General features: G+C 48.4%; 1 protein-coding gene across 5 annotated transcripts in view; it reads right to left on the bottom strand.

Annotated features, from left to right (window-relative positions):
- ETS1 (ETS proto-oncogene 1, transcription factor) overlaps positions 1 to 12,216 on the bottom strand; it is a 127,827-nt gene that overhangs the window by 60,454 nt on the left and 55,157 nt on the right. Inside the window, exon 1 of one of the 5 annotated variants that reach the window (XM_082476281.1) lies at positions 5,613 to 6,106. The exons of 3 other annotated variants lie outside the window; for them this stretch is intronic. In XM_082476281.1, the coding sequence (XP_082332407.1) occupies positions 5,613 to 5,694 (82 nt within the window). In that variant the 5' untranslated portion in view covers positions 5,695 to 6,106. Of the gene's footprint in view, positions 1 to 5,612; positions 6,107 to 12,216 lie in introns of those variants that run through there. One more of the 5 variants, XM_082476278.1, reaches the window with a different exon arrangement.

Below are 12,216 nucleotides of genomic sequence, written 5' to 3'. Positions count from 1 at the left end.
AGCCAAATAGCCTGTTTCTGCAATGTGAAAAACATCTACTGAAGTTCTGGAGAAAGAGCTCTTCAACCCAACTGAAAAAAAAAGCAAAACGGAGCTGTAGATACCTGACAAGGAAAAATGATAGATTTGGGGATTGCCTTCACATTCCTAACTCAGAGTTAAGAAGAGCTTAACAGCTGTAAGCAAAGGGTGGACCTAGAATACTGTGAACAGGGAGGCAAATCCCATCTGAGACTCTGTCTGAGCAGGGGGATGGGGCCCACACTTCATTCGGGAGCAGCCAGATAAAAACACGAGGACTGTGTGGTGAATATACAAATTCCTCTCTGTGATGACCGTGGGACCCAAGGGTATTAACTGTTTGGAAAAAATGTTCCCCATAAGGCAGTGATAGAGGAACCAAGACCTCACCCATGGACCAGTCGCCAGGGAGTCTGTTGGTTTCCCTCTGAGCTGTGGGCCAGCGGGGGGCGGCGGGGGGGGGGGGGTGGTGGCATGGGCAGGTCTGCAGGTAGCACCCTGGGGCTCAGCTTCCCTCCTTGTGCCAGAACAGCTACACACAATGTGCCCTGACCCATGACATGGGCTTGAAAACCCTACATTTTAGGCAGGGAAAAAGATAAAACTTATTTGCTGTGCAGACAACAAAGGCAGGTACCTCTGGCCTCCTTGCAGGAAGGAAAATTAAATTACATCTGTACTAAGAAAACAAACTGCTGCTGATCTGTGTCTCTCGTCGCCCAGATTGCGAGTGAGATACATGCAGAGCTGTGTCCGCGACGAAAGAGGTAAATCAGGCCGAATGGGGAAGCTCTGGGAAGGATGTGACCTTGGAAGTGAACACAATCACGTCCTCACCTGTGAGAGAACGAACTACATCTGGAAGATATTGGAAAAACAAGAAGCCTGGTTCTCTGCTTGGTGATCGCAGGCAAGCGTCGCTGGAACCCTCAAGCATCTTCTTAAAGCAACACACCTCGACTGCCAGCCCTGGAGGGAGCTCATGGGACAGACAGGCCCTAACCCCAAGCTCAGAGGAGTCGTGCAGGGCGGCAGGGGCCCCCTGCACCCCTCAACCCCCAAAGTACCGACCACCAGTGCCGCCTCGTTTCCCCTCTTTTAATTCCCCGAGTTCCTGTGAATAACACGGTGCTTTACATTAGGTATAAAATGCTCGCAACGCTCATCAGTTTATAAATTTCTACCAGTGCGGCCTAGAGCAAATTATGCATCTCTCAGAATATCCTCTTCCTCATCTGAACAATGGATATAATAATATGTTCCCGTACCCCAGAGTTAGTGGCGTGAAGTGGGAAAGAACCTGGCACGTAATGCAGGTTCAATACGTGTTTCAGAAATATCCCTACAGCTTGGGAATGGCAGGAATCTACCTTCATTGCAAGCTCAGGGAATGCCACCACAGCCATGGGTGATTCACTCCGCAAACCAGAGACGCCTATAATTATACTGTCGCTGTCGCCATTGTAGAGTTATCTGTGCTCTCTGCAATAGGGAGCCTCGCTTTCCTGAAAAAATCCTGACCTACGCTAACCAGCTCTCGGTTTTGCAGAGATTTTGATGGAGCCCAGAGCAAGCTGGGCTCTGGGAGGTTGACCGCGGGCTGGTTTGTCTCCTAGGGGGAGGTGATCCCCCTACAGGGTGGTCTGGTCTCTTTAAGAAAGAAAAAAAGTTACACAGACAAAAAAACAGCAATACAAACCAACCAAAAATGCCAGGAATGCAAGCTCTGCCAAACAAATAAATAAATAAGATGTGAGATACTTTATAATAACTGGACATGATGCATTTCCCAACCCTGCATAACTGAAGAACTCTACATTTCCATCAACCCTGCAAATGTTCCCCGGCCCCTAGTCTTGGTGGCCTTCTGGCTCTGAGGCAGCACTGACCATCTCCATCACCCACAGTAACTGACTGATCCCTGAGCCTGTAACTGACAGCCGGGCCCCGGAGATGCCCTGACACTCTGAGAGTCACCTGGCTCGCTGTTTGCTGCTGGGGCACAGAATGGAGCGTGAGATCTCACTGAGGCAGGTGAAAAGGTTCTCTTTAACTTTACTCTTCTTTCCCTCTCAAATAAGCGATTAGGGGAGGTGCATAGGCAGCTGTAGCCCCTATAAAACACTTCAGGGGCCCCTAAAAATTCTACAGCCGTCGTCATTTTGTGTTGTTATTGTGGATCAGCTCTGTTTTAAGATTTGCACACAGTAATAGATTTAATTCTCATATCAACCCTATGACGTAGAAGGATTATCGCACTCATTTTACAGATGCAGGAGCTGGAGCACACAGAGAGATGAAGTAATTCGTCCAAAGTCACACAGCTAGTAAGTGGCAGAACTGAGATTCAAACCCAGACAGGCTGGCTACAGAGTCCCTGCTTGGAAATGCTGGGCTCATAGTCACTAATGGCGCGTGGTCCGTGGGGATCTGGAAGCACAGTGAACAGGCGATCCTGAGAGCCCGGCAGCTCTGCCCTTCTTTCTCGTCTGCACAGATGAAGATACAAAGACTGACCAAAGGCACTGGGAGAGGGACGGAGCTTCTTCCTATTTCTAAGGGCAACACAGGTCCCCGAGGGATGGACATCCTTTCCTAGGGCAGGAGGGGGGCTGATCCTTTTTCATTCTTGTAAAAGCGCAAACAACCAGAATTAGAATTCCTGATCTTCCCTGGGCATTATGCTCACCTCACCAAGAAAGTGGAGTGGGAAAGGAGAGGAAAAATTAAGCGGCTGGGGAATGTATTTGCTTTGGCACCCAGCCTCCACCCCTTCTCAGCAAACTCCACACCAGGAGGGATCTCCATGGACACTCTATGGCTTTGCTTGTTTTAACCTATTTAAGTTCTGAGAACCTGGCAATCATGTATTACAATCAAAATGATACATCCAACTTCACACCTACAAGGACAATTCAACGCCAATGTTATTTCCAAGTATATGGTAATTTGGCACTTAAAGCTGTCAAAACTCCTGTGAGGTCTCAATCCAGAATCGAAGTGAATAAAGGTTCTTGATAAGGTCCTAGCCACTGAGACTGGCAAATGACCCAGGCTCCTGCTGGGACACCCACCTCCCTCTTGCCTCTCTTCAGCCCTCATAAAAGGGGGGGGGGGCGGGAGGGAGAAATCCTGGTTTAATTATTTAAATCAGGTAAGTTCCCAAAATAGTTGTCTCCACACATAAGAAACTAAACAACCCAAAGAATCATTCTGACAAATACTTGTCACAGCTGTAGACACAAAGCCACGCTATGAGAAGTTAAACTTTAAAAATGTCCTGTATGGTCTGATGGGCAAAGCAAATCCCCACTTTGCCAGTCAGTATCTTTTCCCACCAACAAAAGCAAGCAGCCCTGGTCAATGCTTCCTGCATCCTTGCACCTGCAAGTTTAAGTCTCAACTGAAGTTTCTCTGCTAAGCTTTACAAAGGTTAACTTGCAGTATTACTCAAGGCAACTGTACACTGAGATGGTAGAAACCGGGATGCATTTTACTTGAGCTGCTGGCTCACTAGACATTCTTAGGTAAGTAACTTACCTTCTCTGTGCCTCAATTTCCCTTTCTGGGGTATGGGTATAATATTCACGTATATGCTACTAAACCTCCAGAAAAAAATGAGCTCAAACTTAGTTGACAGCGCCAGAAATCAAATCTCATTACAATGAATGGCAGAAGACTGCCCAATTTCTTTGATCAGTTGAAATTTTCTTGTATTGAAGGTTGCTGACAGAATATTTTTGCAAAAGAAGGGCACTGTAAATTTGCTTATTATAATGGGCATGACTGCAGCATTAGGCCTCACTGTCCCCATTTTACAGATGGGAAAGCTAAGAATAGTTACTTGCTCAGGATTTCTTTTTATCAATAACCAACAGAAGAGCACCATACACTTAAAACCTCTAATATTTACTAAATTACTCCCCCAAAATGCTTCCGCTGTTTACTGTGATCTAAAACATGTGTTGCTAGGGGCTCTTTTTCCTTCCCAGCATGCTAAATCCATTGTAGGTTCATGGACTGACATATCGACACCATTTCCCAGATGACCAAATCTGTCTCTTCCCCATAAACACACATATAAACAAGCCATACTTCAGGAAAGGACCTATTGGTTGAGATCTATCTTTGCTGGGAACTATCCTTTCACTTCCTCTATAAATGGTCTGAATCAATTGCGACTAACAGAATTTATTCTGGCTACCCTGAACTCCCCCAAACCACCATCACAGCAGCATAATTTCTGAACTGTAGCTCTATGTGCCCGAAATGTCTCCGAGGTTCCAGGTCATCTCAGCATCCTTGTGACAACAAAACAGCCTTAGTCTTCCTGCACCTCCCAGGGAGCAAGCCTGGACTTGAGTGTTAGGGGGTCTAAGAGGAGAAGACACCAGCCACTACCATGTCTTCATTAAGATTTCTGCAGGATCTCCAAATGACAAAACGTCAGCTTGGCTTGTGTTGAAAGTTTAAGCAGATTAAGAAAGGGTTAAAATAAGCAACTAATTATGGCGGAAGCAAAGAAGTGTTAACCATGGGGATCAGCCGCTGAATTTATTGATAATCCGATATAACAGGGCAGCACGTTACTGCGATTAACTTTTTTCCAAAAAGCACCACCTTCTCCCTACATCTTCCTATATACCTTTACCTCCAAAATAACGAATCTCTTAAGGATAGCTGGCAGTTCCCTATCCTACAAGAAAGCATCTTTTCTTCTCAAGTTGCATTTACTCCAGAAATTCTGGAGCTCCAGCGTCCATTAAACTGCTTAGCACCAAAAACTGTGTCTAAGACAAAATGAAATTTCTGTCCTACCCTTTTCCTTTTCAAATCCTACAAATCCAAGAGTTGGATAACACACCAACCAAAGACCCAAAGTCACGTTTGGTGTTGGGAGGTTTTCCCTCTTCTAACAGATCTTTGGTACCAAGGGACAAATTTACGGCAGCTTAGAAAGATGGATCAAGTGAGTAACCTGCATGAACAGAATCGGGATGTTTCCTGGAGTTAAGATGATCATTTCAGCTCTGCTCCCATCTCCCTATCCTCACCCCAGAAGAGAGAGGCTAGATAGCAAAGGGACATGTGACAGGGGAGCTCAGGAAGGCAAGACATTTGAAAAAGTGCATGAAGGCCAGCCAGTTGACACCGTTTGGGCTCTTCCTACCCCAGGCCCTCCATCCGGCTCCAGTTCTGGGGGATGACTGCGGGGTCAGGGGATGATGTCCTCGGCGGCAGTGTCCACCCCCCTAACCTTAAGGAATAAGGCCAGAGGGTTCCCGCTCATTTGGGAAAATAAAAAAGCAGGAATGGGAGTGCTGGCCATTCTAAAAGCTTTTTCCCATTACTCACAAAAACACAGCTGTGAAAATAAATACCACCCCCCAAACAAGGGTCTCGGGCCACCAACAGTCCTCCTCTTCTTCCTCTCTACCTCTCTCCAGCTGCCACCAGCATCGCCTGCTCAGGCAGAAGCTCCGGCAGAAACGCACCACTGCCTGGAAGGGAAGAGCGAAGGGGGTAGAAGCGGAGGGGACCCCGGCCTCTGGCCGAGAGCTGGAGTGGGGGCTTCGGCAGTCACCACTCACCCGGGGATGGGAAAAGCTCCAGATCCACTTTTTCCGTCTTGATGATTGTGAGAGTCGGTTTGAGATCGACGGCCGCCTTCATGGTGCCAGGAGTGGGGGGACAGACGGCACTAGAGCAAGTTTGCTGTTATTCTTGTTGTTTCTCTTTTTAATGGGGATAAGTAACAAGGGACAGGGGACGGGGGGATCGGACCTTCTTCCCTAAAATCTCAAATTCCCGCTGACTTTCCCCGGCGCCCAGAAGGTGAGCGGCCGGAACTCTCTCCCGGGTAAGTTGGCACTTTGCGGGAAAGTGCGCGCGCCGGGTCCCCGCCTCGCCTAGCGCCCCGCCGGCTACCTCCTAGTCCTGGCCCGGCTCCCTCCTCTCCGCGGGCAGCCGCCTGCGCTCGCCCTCGCCCTCGCTCTCCGGAGCCGACTCCCTCCCTCGCCGGCGCGCTCTCCCCTCCTCTTTGGGGCGTTACTCAAGGCGCCGAGCCCCGGCCGTGGGTCTGCGCGCCCGGCCCCCTCCCCCAGGATCTCCGCGGGGGGAGGCCGGGAGGGACGAGGGGCGGGGCGGCGAGGGGCGGGCACGGCCGGGGGCGGGGCCCTGGACCCGCGGCCAATCGCCGGCGGCGGTCCAAACCGAAAGCAAGGCTGGGCGGAGCTCGGCGCCCGCCGCGCCCTCTGCCCCCCGGGCACGGCAGCCGGGCCGCAGAGGAGCCGCACGCGGAGCCAGGGGGTGCCCAGGCCAATGCGGCCCTTCGGGGAAGTGCGTCCGATTCTCCACGCATTCTTGAGGACTTGGTCACCCGCTCCCGCCCCGTCCCGGGAGCGGCATAGTTCTCCAAGTGCGTGTCTATCATTCATTCACAAAGACTGACACACAGGACGTGAGGCAGCGGCTGGAGGGGCATGCGTGCGAGCAAGCGCAGGGGGCTCCGAGCCAGTGTCCTCAAAGGGCTCTGGGAATACTGGACGCCAGCCGATTATGAGTCAGGGATCGGGACTGGATTGCTGGAGGAGCCTTCGATTTTTCAAGGGCCAACAAGTGTTACCGTTAAGAAATTAGTTAAAAATGACCTGCCCTTGATAAGGATCGAGCCCAAGGCAGCCTTCTGGAGACCCAATACAAAGGCCCAACGTCGTCTTTATTACTGGGAGAGTCAGGAACAGGGCCCCCAAACTGGCATCCACTCCTGGGCTTCCTTAAGTTTCCAGTTTCCCTACAGCAGTGGTTGGGTGGCAGGGAGAACTATTATACTGTTCCTCTAATTATGTCACCATTGGCCAAAAGTTTTGTCTTTCCTTTCACAGATTCTCCTCTACTAGATAAAACTGACAACCCTCCTATCACCACCACCAAAAATGTGATGCACAGGCTCTGTGGTTTCGAATTTCTGGAGTACGTCATTCGCAGCCATGACAGAATCCCAGTACACAGACCCCTTTTCCATTTGGGAAGCCCAGACACTTCAGACACCATAACATGATCCTGCATAATTAATGGTTTGCCACTGGCACACTGGTTATCATAAATGGAGAGAGTGGGTCTGAATTAACAAATCAAGCAGTAGACATAGAGGTGCAACCCTAGACATATATGCATAGCTGGAGCCAGGCACTGATAGCTATCTCTGATGAACTAAAAGACTAAACATAAATTTTTCTGGGGCTTCCCTGGTGGCGCAGTGGTTAAGAATCGCCTACCAATGCAGGGGACACGGGTTCGAGCCCTGGTCCGGGAAGATCCCACATGCTGCTGAGCAACTAAGCCCGTGCGCCACAACTACTGAGCCTGCGCTCTAGAGCCTGCGAGCCACGACTACTGAGCCCGCGTGCCACAACTACTGAAGCCCACAAGCCTAGAGTCTGTGCTCCGCAACAAGAGAAGCCATCGCAATGAGAAGCCCGTGCACCGCGATGAAGAGTAGGCCCTGCTCGCCGCAACCAGAGAAAAGCCCCTGCGCAGCAACGAAGACCCAACGCAGCCAAAAATAAAGTAAATAAAATTTTTTAAAAAACATAAATCTTTCTGAACAACCTCAGAGAAAGCTATTTTTAATACTGTTTCCTGATTTCTAAGCATATGTTGAGCTCCCACCACTTGGCTGTAACTGTAACCTCAAGCTCTGATAAGTTTTAACACACCTGCTTACCTTCATCTAATTCCAGTTCTGTCCCCTTGAAGTATTAGTAACTTACAGGTTTCCCACAGCCAAGGAGGGAAGGAGCCAAGAACAGGAGATAAATCTCAAATCTCAGGCTCCTGGTTCAAACTGCAGATTACACTAGTCTTCTAGTGACCAGAGGGAAGTATTTGTATGTGATAATCCTAATTGTCGAAGGAATGTTGTCATCCAGCTGTGTTTCCAAAAGGTATCAAAAAACAATGCTGGCCCCCAGATGACAAGAACAGACCCGTCTGATCCTGGGAAAAGCTGAGGGAAACAACGCATGAATGAATTGTGCATTTACACATTCAAATGAGCAGCAAAGAAAAGGATCGTGAACCAATCCTGCCTTACCCGCTGTGAATACATCAGCAAAAGAACTGTGCAAATCAGGAGTTGCTTTGGGGAGTTTTGTTTTATTGATGTTATGTTAAGGAAATGCTGGTATTTTTTTTTTTAATCCAGGTGTGAGTGCTCTATTTCAAACGCAGCTTCCTCGGAGCAAGTCCTGTCTCTCTCCCTCAGTCGTTTCTCAGCTTTCTTTCCCAGGCTAGCCTAAACAGGGCTGCTGCCTCCCTCACCCCCAAACTAGACCCGCCATGATGAATCCGAAAACACTGTCCACTTCAGCAATGGGGGAATTTATTCCTTCAGTTCCTCAATGATGACAGCTCAACTTGTCAATCATCCTTTCTAACCCCGTCCTGAAGCACAGAAGCTTGAAAGGTTTGACTGTGCAAATCAGGGAGTGGGGTTTGGAAGATAGCCAGAGGCTACCACAGACTTCCAGGAAAGTTACTCCTGCAGGAGGCCAATTGTGAGTATTGATGTTATCAGAAGTTATGCATCTAACCTCGGATCTGGTGGAAACAGGGAGCACTTAATATGGACAAGTTAAAGTATTTTTACATATTTGGGATATTAATGATCTGATCAGGCCTGCGATGATCCCACTTGATTAATCTGATCAGTTTTGATCAATGAAGTTTTTATGCTCTCTAGGACACAAGTAGGTTTTTCTAAATGTTCCTGTGAACTTTAGATGATATTTCTATCTTACCGTATCCTAAAAAAACAGTGCCTTGCCCGGTGCCTGACACATTGCAGATGCTCAATCAACATGTGTTGAATGGTGAGCTATCACCTTCCTGGTCACTAGGGGCTTTTACTTTGCTACCATCGCTGTCCAATTCAAAGGTTAAGTGAGTTTGATATGCTAGCGCTTGTGAAAATGAGCTAAACAATGTCAGCCGCTCTGCCTCTAGGTCTGGCCTTGGCCGACCAGAAGCTCTGTTCCCCAGCACGCCTGTGCGCTGGGTTTCATTTGCGCCTCAGTTTCCCCACTAACAAGACAAGATCAGCAGAGCTTTGCCTGCCATCCCCTTGGGCACGTTGTTTCAAGACTATATCTAATTTTTAAGGCACTCAAGAAAAATCAACCAAGGGACAACTTTTTGTTTTTGCTGGTAATGCATCAGTCTGCTCCTCCGGTACTTGGGAGAAACCAGAATTGTATTTTCAAATATTCCCAAGACTTGGGAATCACACCCAGCAAGGGCTGAAATTCCTTAAACTAGAAGCCTCATGTCAAAGGGGTTAAAAGAAGACAGCAGGAGTTGAGGGACAGGGGTGTGAAGTTAGACGTTAATGACATCAAGAAAACAGTCACATTTTTTATAAGAATTCCCTCAAAAACACAGAGTGTGTAAAAAACATAAACTTTCTCTTTTATGCTCCTCCCTCAACTCCTGCTCCGACCTCAGTAAAAAAGAAATATAAAAATACACCTAATTATAAACAATCCTGAAAGACAGACTCTCCTCCTCCAGAAGCGTGCTAGAATAAGTTACTTTTCTATTTCCCACATCTTGACCGTCAACAAGCCGAAGAATCTCTGAGTTTTGAGCTAAAATATGCTTTATTAGAGGTAGGTGCAAAAACATTCAGACCACTAACGGCTGATCCAGAGCAAGTTTATGACTCACAGATGTTGGTTTACTGGCTTAAATGTAAGATTGAAAAGAAAAGAAAAGAAAAAGTCCTCGATTAACAACCTGCCCGCTTTGCATTTGTGGTTATTTTTCTCTGAGAAAAAAAGCAGCAGTCCCCCATCGCACACAGAAACAGGCTTCTAAAGCTTAACTCTAAAGCAAGTGGCTTCTGTGTGATAAGTTGAGTCACTGAAAAGCACCCTGGGGGGAGAAAGATGCCTGGGGCTTAGATATCTACCTAAGTTATGGAGCTGCCATAAAATGGAAAATTGGAGAAAATGAAAAGAACTCTCTTAATTAAACTCTGATGCCAAAAGGCCTTAGGGTCAGTTCAGGAACCCAAGCAGGGGATCCGAGCTGCTGTCGCCCGACTGCAGGCTGGCTCTGTGACCTCACCAAAGCCACTTAACCTTTTTGTGTCACAACCTCATCTCTGTTTCAGGGAATAAAATCACCCCTGGCTCTCCCCGACCGTGTAATACAGACTCATTAACTATTGTTTAGAAGGTACAATAAACAATGAGCGATAAGTAAGGAGGGAAGCCAGGGAGGAGAGGGTGGGCGGGGAGAGGGGAGGACCGGGGGCCTCTTTGCCCTGGGAAAGTTCTCCAGGATAAAACCAAGATGAGCGTGAGTAGCGTAGGCTCTGGAATAAGGCTCAGATTCAAATTCCAGCTCTACCCACTAGGCAGCTGAATTACTACGCAGAAGTCATTTAAACAATCCTAAACCTCAGTCCCTCCCTGCTTAAAGTAGGGTCCTTTGGAGGATTAAATGAGATAGTGCATGCAAAGCATTTAGCACAGTGTCTAGGTCAGAAGAGGAGCTCAAATTTAAATCACTGTTACTGGGGCTTCCCTGGTGGCGCAGTGGTTGAGAATCTGCCTGCTAATGCAGGGGACACGGGTTCGAGCCCTGGTCTGGGAGGATCCCACGTGCCGCGGAGCAACTGGGCCCGTGAGCCACAACTACTGAGCCTGCGCATCTGGAGCTTGTGCTCCGCAACGAGAGGCCGCGATAGTGAGAGGCCCGCGCACCGCGATGAAGAGTGGCCCCCGCTTGCTGCAACTAGAGAAAGCCCTCGCACAGAAACGAAGACCCAACACAGCCAAAAAAATTAATTAATTAATTTTTAAAAAAAGAGCACCTATTTATTAAAAAAAAAAAAATCACTGTTACTGCTATTAAGAGCCAGTAGACCATAGGCTATAGGAGGAACCACATAAAAATCTTCTGCATGGTCATCTCCTTTACAGAGTAACATGGACCCCCTATTCACCTGAACTGTCTTATGGAGAGATAAGGGGAACGATCATATCTAATTGAAAAAAATCTCTCCAAGCCCCTGCCCTCAGTTCCTGATTTGGGAACCTGCCCAGCTTCACCTCAGTTGAGAAATTCCAGCACTACCTCGTTAGGAGAGAAAACTGCAGACTTTTATTTAAGAGTCACCGAAAAGTTGTATTTCAAATTCAGAAGGAAGATCGCGTTTGTGGTGACAAAATCTTAGGTCTTGGCTTTGTCACATGTTAGAGTTAGATGGAGACTCAGAGATAGTCAAGGTCAGCCCTCTTATTTCCAGAGGAAAAAAGTGACTGTGAGAGAGTAAGTCATTCTGCCCAAGGCCACACAGCCTGAAAAAGACAGTGTCAGTTCTAGAATGGGATCCCCTGATCCTCTCTCCGGGCATCTCCTTGGGTTTACAGATACCACACTGCAGGGGAAGTCACTGCAGTTCAGCTTGGTCTGTTCCCAGACACTCTTGAGAAAGGAAGCAGGATACAGTGCACACAGGAACAGATAGATGATCAGCCTCAATTTCTAGAAATCTACGAGTCTCCTCTGCACTGGACGTGTTGTCTTTGGGCAAGCGCGCTGCAGGGTAACCACACTAGCATTCCCTGTGGGTGACAGCTTGGCATGGGCTGTGAGGAGAGAAGGGGCCTGGGCTGGCTCTGTTGCTGTCTGCAGTTTCTTTAGACTGTAATTATGAACCATTCAGCTGCATCTGCAGCCCCAGCAATGTGGGATGCATGGGCCTCATCCACAGACCAAGCGACATTTGAAAATCCACCCGTTCAGACAGCACGTACCCCTCCTGAAGCAGCTCAGGCTCTGCTCACACGGAAGGAGGTGAGGAGCTGCCGATCAAGGCTGCAGGGTCTGGAGGCTCCCTCCACACCATGGCCAGCTGGCTTCCTTGAAGCGAACGGAGCACACTTCCCAGGATTTTTGCTCCTCCTGGGCCTGGGTCATGCAGAATGCAGGCTACGCTGGAGCCTCTGGGATCATGTAGTATGAATTCCAATGTAAGTTGTCCTAAATTGGCCTCTGGAGGAGGTAGAGGGACGCTGGCATTAGCACAAATGGCAGGAGACCCAATATTCTTTAATAACAGGGTGGAAGCAGAGAACCAGGCTCCTGGCAGGGAGCTCCGAACCCCAGGAGGACAGGATCCCAGCT

This window comes from Balaenoptera physalus (genome assembly GCF_965194825.1).
Source record: "Balaenoptera physalus genome assembly, chromosome: 10".
Taxonomy (NCBI): domain Eukaryota; kingdom Metazoa; phylum Chordata; class Mammalia; order Artiodactyla; family Balaenopteridae; genus Balaenoptera; species Balaenoptera physalus.
This window is presented reverse-complemented; position numbering and strand designations above follow the sequence as displayed.